The 14,434-nt window shown below is 34.7% G+C and overlaps 1 protein-coding gene across 2 annotated transcripts in view; it reads right to left on the reverse strand.

The window, feature by feature from the left end:
• LOC149798106 (DCN1-like protein 5) overlaps positions 1-14,434 on the reverse strand; it is a 60,108-nt gene that overhangs the window by 16,269 nt on the left and 29,405 nt on the right. For both annotated transcript variants that reach the window (XM_089963193.1, XM_089963192.1), the window contains exons 6-9: positions 9,747-9,838; positions 4,991-5,099; positions 3,903-4,007; positions 2,421-2,523 (exon numbers count right to left, since the gene is read on the reverse strand). In XM_089963193.1, coding sequence (XP_089819319.1) covers positions 2,421-2,523; positions 3,903-4,007; positions 4,991-5,099; positions 9,747-9,838 — 409 coding nt within the window. The remainder of the gene's footprint in view (positions 1-2,420; positions 2,524-3,902; positions 4,008-4,990; positions 5,100-9,746; positions 9,839-14,434) is intronic.

Below are 14,434 nucleotides of genomic sequence, written 5' to 3' on the forward strand. Positions count from 1 at the left end.
TAGGAGGATGACCACCATAGATGTATGTCACTGTAAATTGGAATACAGTTCTACTTATGCTGGATAAAGAGTATGACATTAAGTTCCACTCGCTTAAAAGAACATTATGTTTACTCCTTCTGGTATAGTAATATCATAACTTGACACCATGTTTAACCTGACAGTTTACTCAAATGTGTCAGAGTAATTACAATGAAGTCTTGTTTATCTAGATTACATATACCAATTTCTCAGTGTAATTACCAGGAAGTCTTGTTTATACAGTTTACTCAGATGTCTCAGTGTAATCACATCAAAGCCTTGTTTCTCCAGAAAGTTTTCTCAGATGTCTCTGGGTAATTACAATGATGCCTGGTCTATTTGTACAGCTAATATGGATGTCTAAGTGTAATAACAAAGAAGCCTGGTTTATCTTGACAATTTCATCAGACGTCTCAGTGCAACTACAACTGAACCTTGCAATCTAGGAATCTGCATTTGGAAAACAAGACAGTTGTCATTTCTAATCTGGAAGTGATTTCTTTGAATAAACAATCTCTAATTCCTTCCAACTATAATTTATCAAAACAGTGACTATTATTTCTGTACAGAAAATAAGAGGATTTGTTTGTACTGGCCATTGGGTACATGACTGTCAGCTTCAAATGAATACTGTAACATCATTGTTTCTATTTACATGGCTACATGATTGTCAGCTTCAAATGAATACTGTAACATCATTGTTCCTGTTTATATGGCTAAATGACTGTCAGCTTCAAATGAATACTGTAACATCATTGTTCCTATTTACATGGCTACACGACTGTCAGCTTCAAATGAATAATGTAACATCATTGTTCCTATTTACATGGCTACATGAATGTCTGCTTCAAATGAATACTGTAACATCATTGTTCCTATTTACATGGCTACACGACTGTCAGCTTCAAATGAATAATGTAACATCATTGTTCCTATTTACATGGCTACATGAATGTCTGCTTCAAATGAATACTGTAACATCATTGTTCCTATTTACATGGCTACACGACTGTCAGCTTCAAATGAATACTGTAACATCATTGTTCCTATTTACATGGCTACACGACTGTCAGCTTCAAATGAATAATGTAACATCATTGTTCCTATTTACATGGCTACATGAATGTCTGCTTCAAATGAATACTGTAACATCATTATTCCTATTTACATGGCTACATGACTGTCAGCTTCAAACGAATACTGTAACACCACTGTTCCTATTTACATGGCTACATGACTGTCAGCTTCAAATGAATACTGTAACATCATTGTTCCTATTTACAGGCTAAATGACTGTCAGCTTCAAATGAATACTGTAACATCATTGTTCCTATTTACATGACTACATGACTGTCACCTTAAAATGAATACAGTAACATCATTGTTCCTATCTACATGGCTAAATGACAGTCAGCTTCAAATGAATACTGTAACATCATTGTTCCTATTTACATGGCTACATGACTGTCAGCTTCAAATGAATACTGTAACATCATTGTTCCTATTTACATGGCTACATGACTGTCAGCTTCAAATGAATACTGTAACATCATTGTTCCTATTTACATGGCTACATGACTGTCAGCTTCAAATGAATACTGTAACATCATTGTTCCTATTTACATGGATACTTTAATTACCCTGACAGGAATTGTCAGCATTTTCTCCAGCTTTCCAAGAAAAGGTTCCCTTAAAGCTTCCTATGTCAAATTTATAGGCCTTCCTACATTCAGGGCACCATACCTAAGATTCCATTATTTACCATGAACTGTTTACTTCTTATTATATCACAAGAATTCTGAACATTTAAATTTAATTCCTTTAAGAAAATTTCTTAGCAGTACTTCTCATGGATACTAAATTATTGTAAAATTTTGATAATGTTCGCTATAAGAATTCTACTAATAAAAATTGAAATAACAGCACTCTCCATCAGATTTTATGTGTTTTTAACTTACTGAACAGCTGAAATAAAATCTTTTCCATTTTAGTAATTTTGAAGCCAACTGTTCTTATTTGTGACCATTTGCTGCGTAATAATTAAATTTTCCTATGCAATCTTTATGCCTAATCAGCCAAACAATCTCTTCTGATAAAATTTTCGGGCGCTGAGACAAAGTTTGCCTGCCCCAATTGTAATTGTCATTAATTTAAAGTAATTTTTTTTCTCAATGGCCACTGTACAAGTATTACTTCATCTGTCATAGTCACCATAACTGAGTAAAGCATTCAATTTGAATTTTTTAAAAATTGTTACAAAGTTATCTTTATATTTCAAAAAGATTTTTTTTTTACTTTCTCATTATACAGAAAAAATTGTAGCAAGCCTCCACTATCTGAAGGTGTAATGCTACTGATGTTTGGAAAATAAGAATGAGAAAGGGAAAAGACAGACTTACAAGCACCATCTTCATCATAATTGGACAAATCTGGATATATTGTCCTGCTGAACTCCAATATATTACACCACTGATCTTTGTTTATCACTTTATATTTAGATTGCTGCAAAATAATAATAATAATAATAATAATAATAATAATAATAATAATAATAATAATAATGTGCGTGTGTGATTTGGATTTTTAACATGGCTTTAACAATTTTTCAGTCATATCGGTACGATGTCTGCAGTGTGACAGTTTATAGTGATGTCTAGCACTGGGGCATCATGCCGCAGACATGCAGCATGATGTCCCACCCAGTCACATTATCCTGACACCAGGCCGACCAGTCCTAACACTAACCTTTTAATGCTGAGCGCCAAGCAAGGTAGCTATTAGTACCCTTTTTGTAAGTCTTTGGTATGACTCGGCCGGGGATCGAACCCATGACCTCCCGCATTCGAGGTGGATGCTCTAACCACTAGGCCACTGGAGCGGTCGTATAATAATAATAATAATAATGATAATATATGTGTATGTGTATTTATGCAAATGTTTGATCTCAAATGGGTAATGATTTAATACTGAATTCATGAAATGAGCTGAATAATTTAAAGCATTTGCTGGCCTTTCCATGTGTATCAAGGTAAGTTTGGAAATTTTGACATTTCTTTTAAACAGATTCTTGAACCTAGTTTACACAGACTATTAAGAGCCCTTACTTCATTCATTATAGTCGATATAGTAATTACTCTCTGAAAGTCCATAAAGGCCACATAATCTATTTTTTAAGTTTTGATTATGAATATTTTACAATTTAAAACTCTGAAAAATTGACAGTCTTTGGCACCGTGAATGGGGTTGAATTTTGGCCCCAAAACAGGCCCAGAAAATCCCCGGCAGACAAGGGATACATAAACCAGATGGTCTTGTTGGACCTGTCTCTCTAGGAGTCAGTGATATTGCCCTCTGTATTAAGTTGTTGTTCTTGTTGTTGGGTTTATTGCCATTTTTCAGGACAAGATAGGCTATACGTGGCGGCCAGTATAAATGGTGGATGAAGAACTCAAGAGAAACACCATCTCATGAGAAGCTACTGGCAAGCTTTCTCACATACCCACATTGGCCGAATTTGAGACTGGAACCCACACAGAGAGAGGTGAGATAGCTGTGATCCATAATGGTGATCACTTTAGACCACTCTGCCCCTCCACCCCGTATTATGTAACTACTGCTAAATTAACACAAAGTTAATGTATTTGAATATAGGTATGATTGTCAATAATATCATTTCACATATGTTGATCAATAAGACAAGTACACAGTTATCTAGTTTTGCAAAATAAATCAATCTTCTATGATTCATCCTGACAGATGCACTGATATAATTCAAATGACTGAGTGTGTAATTTCAGCACAATTTTCTCTGCTAAGTTGTCAGCAGACAAATGTAATTTGAGGTTGAAAGATATGATTTCAAGAACCAGGAACTGACTTACATCCAAAAACTGATGAAAAGCCCCAAATAAAGACCAATGCCTTCCTAGAACTATTGTCAGCATGGCTTTAGCTGTGTCAATATCCATACTTCTCTGATCTTTACCCTGAAATTTGACAAATCAAAATTACTGAATACATTTTTAAAGGAAACATATACCATCAGATTATGCATGCATTAAAAACAGGACAATTAAAAACCAGGCTATAGAGGTGTAAAACCTTCCTGGTGAACTTTACTCTTCCACTGCATCATATTGGTGGTGGTGGTAGTGGTGGTGGGGACACCAGTGTCATACTAGCATATTTAGTTAAACAGAAAATGCTTTGGGTAAAATAATACATCAACTGATTATGAAAATAAATTCTGTAAATGGAAAGAATTTGGCAAAATTAATTTAGAAACTGAGATTCACATTAAACAAATTATCTTCGTAACAAATACAACTCTCAAATCCTTTTGTTTTCTTCATGATTTAGGGAAAAATGACATTTGTGTAAAGAAGGGATCCTGTTGTTTACACAAAAAGTCACTGCACCTTTAAATTCAATAATTTTAGCTAGCTTGAAATTCATAAAAATTGGTACCCCACAAAAATATACTTCACTCACATTGTGACTGGTCTGGTTTTCTGTATTTTAAAGCCATTTTTCAACATATGATAGGCTATATATATAGCAGCCCATATATTTGGTGGAGGAAGAGCTGGGGAAGCCCTGGCAAGAACCATCAACCCATATGAAGATATTGGCAAGTTTTCTCACATAACCACATCAACTGGGCAGAGGTTCAAACCCACATAGAAAGAGGTGAGATGTGAGTGATCTGGAAAGGGGTAGACCACTCAGTCACATATAGTCTCAAAGTTAGTGTGAATTATTTACAAGATGAGTATGAAAATTCATGCAACAATAAAGACATAAAAATTTGATTTAAAGCTTATAAGGATGAGTCTCCTTTTAGTCTGCTAATAAAAACAGAATGATTCACAACACACACGTTTTAAATGATCAGATACTAAAATGCATCTAAGATATGCTTCACTACTAAAGTCTAGGGGAGATAGCTCTAAAGTAGAAAATTAATTACCCTGGCAAAGTCAAAAGCATATCTGTAAATATTTTTGAAATGAATAGGATCATCTAATAAGGATCTGAGGTAGTCGAGCTTTGCCTGCACTTTTGAGGTACAATCACATCTGAAATGAAAACAGTAAATTTGATTATATAATTTGGGCAATGCCAGCAAACTGCTATTTCACAACAAAACATTCATCAGTCCTTAAAAATGTTGATATTTTTCAAAAACTGATTATATTTTTCTATAGACATAATCACATAAAATAACAGAATATTTTAGCAAAAAGATATAATAAAATTCATGCACACAGTGCCTGCTATGCCCTTAGTAATGTGTAAGTGTATCTGAAATATGTGAAAATCTTTACATAAAAGGTATTTAAGATTCTATAAACAGTCTATTTGTTTCATTTTTGGAATCTTACGCCTTAATACCAAACTACTACCTCAACATTACTACACTGATAAATATAAATAAAAATATCTTTGTCTAACTCAGATGCAATTTTACATAAATAAATAATGTGCCAGTGGAAGCTGATTTTATAAAATTTCCAACAATTAAAACAGGTATTTATCTTCTGAAATAGATGCCTCTTTTCAATTCTAACATTAAAATGAAAGTAATTTCAGGTAGTGTCCAGTGATTGCACACTGCTGGACTAGTCCTACAACATGCAAGGTTCTCAATGAACCATTGGCAGCAAATCAGGTGATAATGCCTCACTGTTACATCATATTACTACTGGTGACACATGTCTCAGAAGAGATACCATATACTCACTTATAAGTCAAGTCGAACTGCAAATGAGAAAGATCTTGATCTGCCACAGCAGAATGCCCACGCATATCAGGGTCTTTCTTGTTTGTCTATTGAACAACAGCAATACCACCACCAATAATAATGATAATAATAATAATAATAATAACAATAACAATAATAACAACAACTTTTCACATGTAAGGTGACTATATTAGCTTATGTTAAGTAATCTGCATGTACCTTGGGGTCAGTGGTTAGCATGTTGGACTCGCGACCAGGTGGGTTCAGGTTCAAATCCTATCATAGGACCTGCCTGGGTTGGTTACCATGGTGTGTCCCTGGGCAAGGCACTCGATTCCAACTGCCTCACACTAAATAACCTTCATGTACTGCTGTCCCATAAAACACCAAATCAAACCAAAACCTTGGGTTATTTTAAGCCAAACGATAAAACTTTTCCTAGCCATACATAATTTAACATGTAGTTTTTCACTGAGCAACAAATATCTTCTTTCAAATCTATCCAGGACTCTTCAAGGGTTATATGCCTTATTGCTGAACACTTCTGAGATGGTCCCTAGTTTTAAGTACATCGCTAAAGGTTTCAACTTGATACTACTAAAAGTGATTTGTTAATGCCCAAACAACAATCAATATTTAAACATCATCACACAATACTAACAAACCCTGTACAAAAATTCAAGCATCTGTCTATGGAGCAATACCAAAACACTCATAGAACATGGTCTGAGTTATGATTCTGCACACATTCCCTGAAAAATGATTTGCTGCAACCATAAACATAGTATAATATAATGACAGTTTAACGTCTGTGTAAATCGAAAAGTACTATAAACAGGTGGATATGAGTGGCAAAATGAATACTGACTTCTAGCACAGATATTTTATTGATTTTAACAGAACTTTCAAATCGTTATTTCTTTTTTTGTCTACTCTGGTCTTTATTAATGACCCCACATCTCAGAAAAGTTGCAGTGAAAACATTGTGAGCTCTGTCATATAAATCCAAGTAGGGATCTTTAGTAATGCGGGGGGGAGTGCATAATAATCAAGTGAATATTGGTGTTATTTTCCCTATTTATCTTCAAATACTCCTTGCTAAATGCAAAAGATGGACTACGCACAAGCTACAGCAATTATCTCCTGATTCAGTTAAACAAGGAGGCTATTTTCAAACAATCTTTAGGAAGAGATTTTTTAACAATGAAAATTGCACAAATTGATATAACTTGACCAAAATGTGAAAATCTAAAAACGATTCAAAGACAGAGTCAATGACTTAAATGGTTTCATACGCTGGTTTTAAAAAATCAAGCTTTCGTTATTTACAGTAATTTACAGTAATCATACACAGAAAATAACAGAATGAAATTTTGATTCAAGTTATTACTTTTGATTGACTGATACATAAATACTGTGCTTACCTTGATATGACTCCTGTTCTACACCATGTTTTTTTAAAAATCAACTTGCATTATTATATGTTGTCTGTTCAGGATTGCCTAAATGACAATGAATGGAAATGTTGATGCTATGAGCAAAGACTGACAATGAATGGAAATGCTGATGCTGTGAGCAAAGACTGAGAATGAATGGAAATGCTGACACTGTGAGCAAAGACTGAGAATGAATGAAAATGCTGATGCTGTGAGCAAAGACTGAGAATGAATGGAAATATCGGTGCTGTGAGCAAAGACTGAGAATGAATGGAAATGTTAAAGCTGTGAGCAAAGACTAACAATGAATGGAAATAAATGACTAACAATGAATGGAAATGCTGATGCTGTGAGCAAAGACTAACAATGAATGGAAATTAATGACTAACAATGAATGGAAATGCTGATGCTGTGAGCAAAGACTAACAATGAATGGAAATGAATGACTAACAATGAATGGAAATGCTGATGCTGTGAGCAAAGACTAACAATGAATGGAAATGCTGATGCTGTGAGCAAAGACTGACAATGAATGGGAATGCTGATGCTATGAGCAATGACTGACAATGAATGGAAATGCTGATGCTATGAGCAATGAGTGACAATGAATAGAAATGCTGATGCTGTGAGCAAAGACTGACAATAAACAGAAATGCTGATTCTGTAAGCAAGACTGAAAATGAATGGAAATACTGATACAGTGAGCAATGACTGACAATGAATGGAAATGCTGATGCTGTGAGCAAAGACTCACAATGAATGGAAATGCTGATGCTGTGAGCAAAGACTATTCAGAATTAAATGTAATGAGTACAATATTTCTACAGATCACATAGAATGCAAAGACAGCATTACCCCAAGCATTGCACCCAGCATCTTACATAGCATTACCCCCAGCATCTTACATAGCATTACCCCCCATATCTCACACAATAATCATAATGAGCTGAGATCTTCATTACTTGTGAAAAACAAACATAGCTAAAGCATATATTTTCCATTTTTTTTAACCTTATTATACAGTAAATAACATTTAACTGAAAGAGGTGCTTTATTTTTTTTATATATACACCTCTCCATCGATAACTCGTGCACAATGGGGTCCACAAACATAGACTGCACTATAAGCGAGGCACGAGTTACCGAGGGACCTCCAAAAATTGAAAAAAATTGCTTTGATATCGAGAAAACGGGGGGAAGGGGGGGGGAGGAGGAGGATGGGCGTTAGGGAACTGGGCTGTTTAATGACTGAATCCTCATTTTACAATCACGTCGATAATAATTTTTAATAATGCACTTTTTCTAATGAAGATGTTCATTATTCTATTTAAATAACATTTTTTTCTCTCAAAATATCCAACATATGAAAGATCATTCCAACTGGTTTGAACAACCATCATGTGTATGCGAAAAATCTGTGTATTATGTCACTGCTTTTTGTTTTCTTGATCCACAATTTGGGAACTAGACTACCTGTTGATACACCACCAAACAAGATTTCTTTTTTCTCTCAAAAACACGCGACATTTATTTCGTGACACGTCTACGTCGAAACTCATTTATTGTTCAATTAGTACAATGTTAATGTTGTGATTTCATTGGAAGTAATAATGAAATTTCTTATCATCCCGTAGGATATCTCTAAATGCCAGTTCAAGAATTCTCTGAAACTCGCTTATGGTCCGTATCTATGAAATCAAGCTCTTTATTTTATGAAGTATTCTTTTCGCTTTGCTGTCTTGTTAGATGTGACCACAGTAATGAAAGAGTCAGTTAATTTAAGGTAGCTTCTGTTACATACACAATAACGTTTATTACAGTGTTTGATTGATCAAATGAAGTGAGTTCACCCGACATACAACCGAGGCCGCTAGATTTTAAGTTAGTCTGATTTTTGTTCCTTTTAACTTTTCTTTTATTCCACCTCTTTTTATTTTATTCAAAAGACATAATTAATGTGATAATATAAAGGAGGCCAGCTTTTAATTCAGTGCAACAATACAACAAATACTTCCGCAAGTCAGTTATCAAAACACGGCTGGCACTTAATTAGTTTCTCAGAGAAATGCTCACGGACATAGCTGTTACGGTAGATTGACGTATTTTACGTTTAATTACAAGAGGACACACTGCACTTATGATGATTTACATGTAAAAGGAACTAAAAGATGGAACTAGAACACAAATTTCAACTGATAAAAAAAGTATTTAATTTTTGGGTTTAAAAAATGGGATCCACGCCTGACACCACGTTATAAGCGGGTTCCCGAGTTATCAGGGCGCGAGTTATCGAGGGAGTGGTGTATAAACAACATGGAAGAAAAAAACATACATGTTGAGTAAGCCTGCAATAATGTGATGCAATGGGAACATACCAACATCTCCATATGATCTGGAAATGGAATGCTTACAGCTTCATGGTAGCCATGGCAGTGAATACAGAAGGTACAAAACTGGCCCCCATAGATCATGGCATACCTTGCTATACCGTGTACTTAAAATTGTATTCATCCCAAAAATATACAAAATGCTGTCTGATAACTTACTGAAGCTCTGTCATACCCTTCAGCCATTCAGCTAGTGTGAAAAATCCCATTGTTTTGGCTTCTAATTTCCAGGCAAGTGCCAACATAACCACCTAGAAGTAATAATAATAATAATAATAATAATAAAAATAACAACAACAACAACAACAATAATAAAACCCAATGGGAATAAGAATTAAAATCTGCACACTTTGGTCACAAGTCCGGCAAGTTCATGTGTTCATTAGTCACCTGTTATGACACACAATAAGCCTATTCTACATCCCCAAGGTGTAGTACTCAGACATGATTTTGGTCTTCCGTAAAAAAAAACCTGAAAAAAATGTTAAGGGGGATTTGGGGGTCCTCCCCCAATGGGGTCTTGAGTGGCAGCACCCTGGCCAAAAACACATTTTACACTCATAAAAAACTGCTCCTGGTGAAACTTATGATCATAAAATAAACCAAAATAATCATTTAAAAAACTAATAAACTTACCAAAAATGTTCAACTCTACTTAAAAAATTTAACAATATTTATAGTCACATGAATTTGTTCTCCAATACTATTGATGCTGAAGTTATTTCATGTGCGTGTCAGTGTTCACATCGTAATTAAGTCTCAATAATTTGTCAATTTTTGCAACAAATATATTATACTTCTCTCTTTTCATAACAAATCTGTAAAATAAACACCCAAGTACATCAACTATACACAAATAATCCCATACTTTCACTTGTCTTTTTCTCCAATGGACAGAACCTGTTGATATGCCAGTCGAGCTCTTTTTGCGGCTTTGGCAAAGATTTCTTTAGCCTTCCTTTTTGTCACCAATGACTTTTTTTGATCAATGTGCAATCGTTTCTTTTCCTTCTCAATGTGAGCCTTTCTCTTTTCAAGCTGGTGCTCGTATTGGCGACATGCTGTGTGCATATTCCGACAGAGGGCAATATCTATTCTCTCATGCAAGAAATCTTTCTTCTTATACATGTAGTAATTAACTGCACTTTTTCCATATGCCTTCTGAGCTTCCATTTTTTTTGTATGCATCTTCTTTTGTAGCTGCTGTTCCAAACTCTTACAACTATGATGACTGTTAAGTCAGGTCTTTCTTGTAGAGGTCACAAAATGTCCTCTAGCATTCAGTTTTCTTATAAACTGACCAACTAAATTTCCATCAACTTTTCGCACCCTCCATTCCTATTTCCATATGTTTTTTAAACCTTTATCTAACCTTTTTGTGTCATGCTCTCTCTGAACAACTCGGGATCTTTACAAGAGTTATGTGCTAACTAGTACAGGGTTCATCCTGAACTCTGAATGATAAATTCAAAGACTTTTCCCAAACTTTCAAAGACCACAAACAAAGATTTCCAAGACCTATTTTCGCTAACAACAAATGAAAAATACTACAATATTATTTAATGATGAAATTTAAACCATAATTAATTTCCTAAAATTGCTTTATAATGATCTGGAAGGTCAATATTCATTGTTATTTCAGAAATATGTATCTTATGCATCAGATTTAATACAAAATAAATTTTTCTCTTAATGGACATCAGCATTGCTTTAAATGCATTATTATAGTAAATTGCTGTTTTTTCTCTTCAATGATTTTGGAAAGAGAAGCCACTGCAGTCATCTTTTCCTCTGCTTTTCTCCTAAGAGCATTTGACTCTGTGACAAGCACAATGAGTCCTTTTAACTCTGCTTCTTCTGCCTTCTGAACAGAGGAATCATGTAGGCTGGCAGTGTCAGCTTCAAGATGCAGCCTTTTGGCTTTAAGTTCTTCCACTTCATCCATGGCTAACTCCTGTTTTTCCTTTTCTGATTTCCTCCTCATGCTCCTCCTCTGCTTTCTTCTTACCCCATACAGGCATGGTACTTATATCATGCAGAGGAGGCATATGTCATCATTTCATTGCTAATGATGATTTCCAAAGGTCCACCTGCTTTTCTCATTGTGTCAATGATTAGCCTTTGAGCTCTGAGGCTTTCTCTGCTGAGGTTCTCAACAGATACCTTCTCAATTCGAAGCCAAATTGATCGTTTTTTTTTACACAATGTACAAAACGCCTTTTGTTTACATGTTTTATCCTTTTTCAGCCATTCCTTGTATTTCTCTTGTTCAAGCCAGATATCGTTGAAAGAGCAAAGACCTGGCATTTTTAAACATGAGGTGAAACAAAACTGAAGATGTAAATCGATTTAACAAATTCTGAATCCTCGAGCGTGTGTTACTTTCACGCACTTTCCACATAGAGTGAGTGCTTGTTCAACTGGTTGAACAGTCTTGTTTGTGAATTAGTGTAATGAACGTTTTCATTGTTCCAAAGATGATGAACTTGTCAAATCAAATTGAACGATTCATCCAAAGAAAGAAGCAAGGAAAACCAACTACATCCGAATATAACGACCTTAGGCAATTTTATTTGTGATTATAATAATAATAATAATGATAATAATAACAATAATTATACTAATAATGAGGAGGACTTTGTATAACGCCTAATCTTTCGAAGTTTTAAGCACTTTACAATATTAGATAACACCTAAAAACATATATAATGATATGATTACAAAAAACAAACACCACGAAATTAGAAAACAATCAATGTGCTGAAAATAGTTATGGTGCTGACTTCCTTTGATGAAGGGTGTAGAGTGCATGTGTTACTGAAGTCACCACCAAGGCCAACTTTGGATGGCCAAACAAATACTCGTTTGTTATTGCAGCGGCAATGAAATGGAATGAATCATAAAAAGAAAGAAACCAGGAAACCTCAACTATAGTCGGACTATACATCCCCGTTTGTACCCTCATACCAATTTCAATAACAAAAATGTTTAATGTGATTGAAAGTGCACAGAACTAAGTCAATTGAATCACTGATTTATAATTTATAACCTGGCTGTGACCAGAATGGCACTAATACTGGCATCCCCTGCACCCTTTCATGCTTAACAGACTTTCCATACTAACACGGCGCCATATTACGTACACTATGGGCTACTTTATTTCCCTCAGACAACATAATGACGTAGTTCATCCTATTCGGTAACTGCTGGATAACTCCGTAAATTACCATAACATTGAGAGTTTGGAATTATATCCCATTGCACACATGAATATAGAAATTAAACCACTTGTTAAATCCATGTGAAAGGCAAATTTGTTGTTGACATTCTTTTCCTTTGCTTGATTCGACATTGTAAATATCAGAAGCAGACGACATATGTATGTACATCTGTAGTTGTGCACACACCCCTTTGCTGAAAATGGACTTGTCCAGGAACTGGAAATGGATCTCGAGTATGTTCATCTATTATATCGAAAACTTCCGTTAAGCATGAAACACACAGATGACAGTTAGGACCACTCTACTCAGTCTTGTTAAAAATTATAAATCAATGAATGAATTGACTAAGTTCCTTGTACTTTTTATCACATTAAAAGTTTCCATTATTGAAATCGGTTGGGGGTGGTGGTTTACAAACAAAAGGGTTGGTATAGTCAGACTATCTGAATCTAAATACCTTAGACAATTTTATTTGTGATTATGGAAAGAAATTAAAGGTTTTGGGTTTATTTAAATTTTCAAAGACTTTTAAAGACCTCAGGGTAATCTGCTCGATTTTCCCAAACTTTCAAGGCCTTGAAAATGCTACCTCATTTTTCCCAAACTCTCAAAGACCTTCAAAGACCATACAAACCTTGTATTATATGGAATGAATAATTTACAAGGGTCATTGTGAAATGGACTGGACAGACCATTTTTTAAAAACTGGATCGGAGATGATATAAAAAACGGACTACATCAAGAAAAATCAGATTCAAGTCAGGAGAAAAATCATGTCTGAGTACTCCATATGACACTTAACATTAAAATATATATCACAATGACCTAGTTTTCACTGATGACTGATAACATGTAATATACTGCAGCACCCCTCAAGATATAATTACATACCATGTTAACTGACCCCATAAACATTAGTACCTGAGAACATGAGCTAGTTGCAGCCTGAAAATAACAAATTTTCAGACCCACTGATGAAATGTGTTCACATTTTGTTTTATTTATTACTTATCTTTCTGCATTTTTGAATTTGTGCTATCAGATTTCTTCACAATGCATTCATCATTTTGCTTGCAGTCATTCTGCATTATAATTTTGTTTCATTTGTGAAATTACCTATTTCAAGTTCTATAACAGTAATAATAATAATAATAATAATAATAATAATAACTAGAGCTATTTCAATGGCTCACCATTGCAAATCTATGCATACTGTATTATAATTTACCTTCCACACCTATCACCATGGGGTCACAACCCAAAATCTCTTGCACAGAATGAGTTTTGCCACTCTGGATACATGCAAGAAGTTTAGTTAAAAGAGGATTTAAAATTGTCACCATAATTGCAATACATCTGCCTAAGTTACTATAAAGTTAGTCCGAGTTTCCTCTGACCCCATACATGCCAACCCCTGGTGAAGAAAAAGTATAATCCAAGTGGTCAAAAACTAGTACAGATGCACAAACCCTAGGCAGCTCAATGGCTTGTTGCTATCTCTCAACTTGACATAATTCTTGGAAATTCTTTTCCATTTCACATGACGATGGCAATCATATCTTCCGCCACGAGACATACTCAAATTGGCAAGTGATGTCCAATAAACCTTTCCAGCTTTTCTTCACA

Source organism: Sinohyriopsis cumingii, chromosome 6, assembly GCF_028554795.1.
Source record: "Sinohyriopsis cumingii isolate HCF-2022 chromosome 6, ASM2855479v2, whole genome shotgun sequence".
Taxonomy (NCBI): Eukaryota; Metazoa; Mollusca; class Bivalvia; order Unionida; family Unionidae; genus Sinohyriopsis; species Sinohyriopsis cumingii.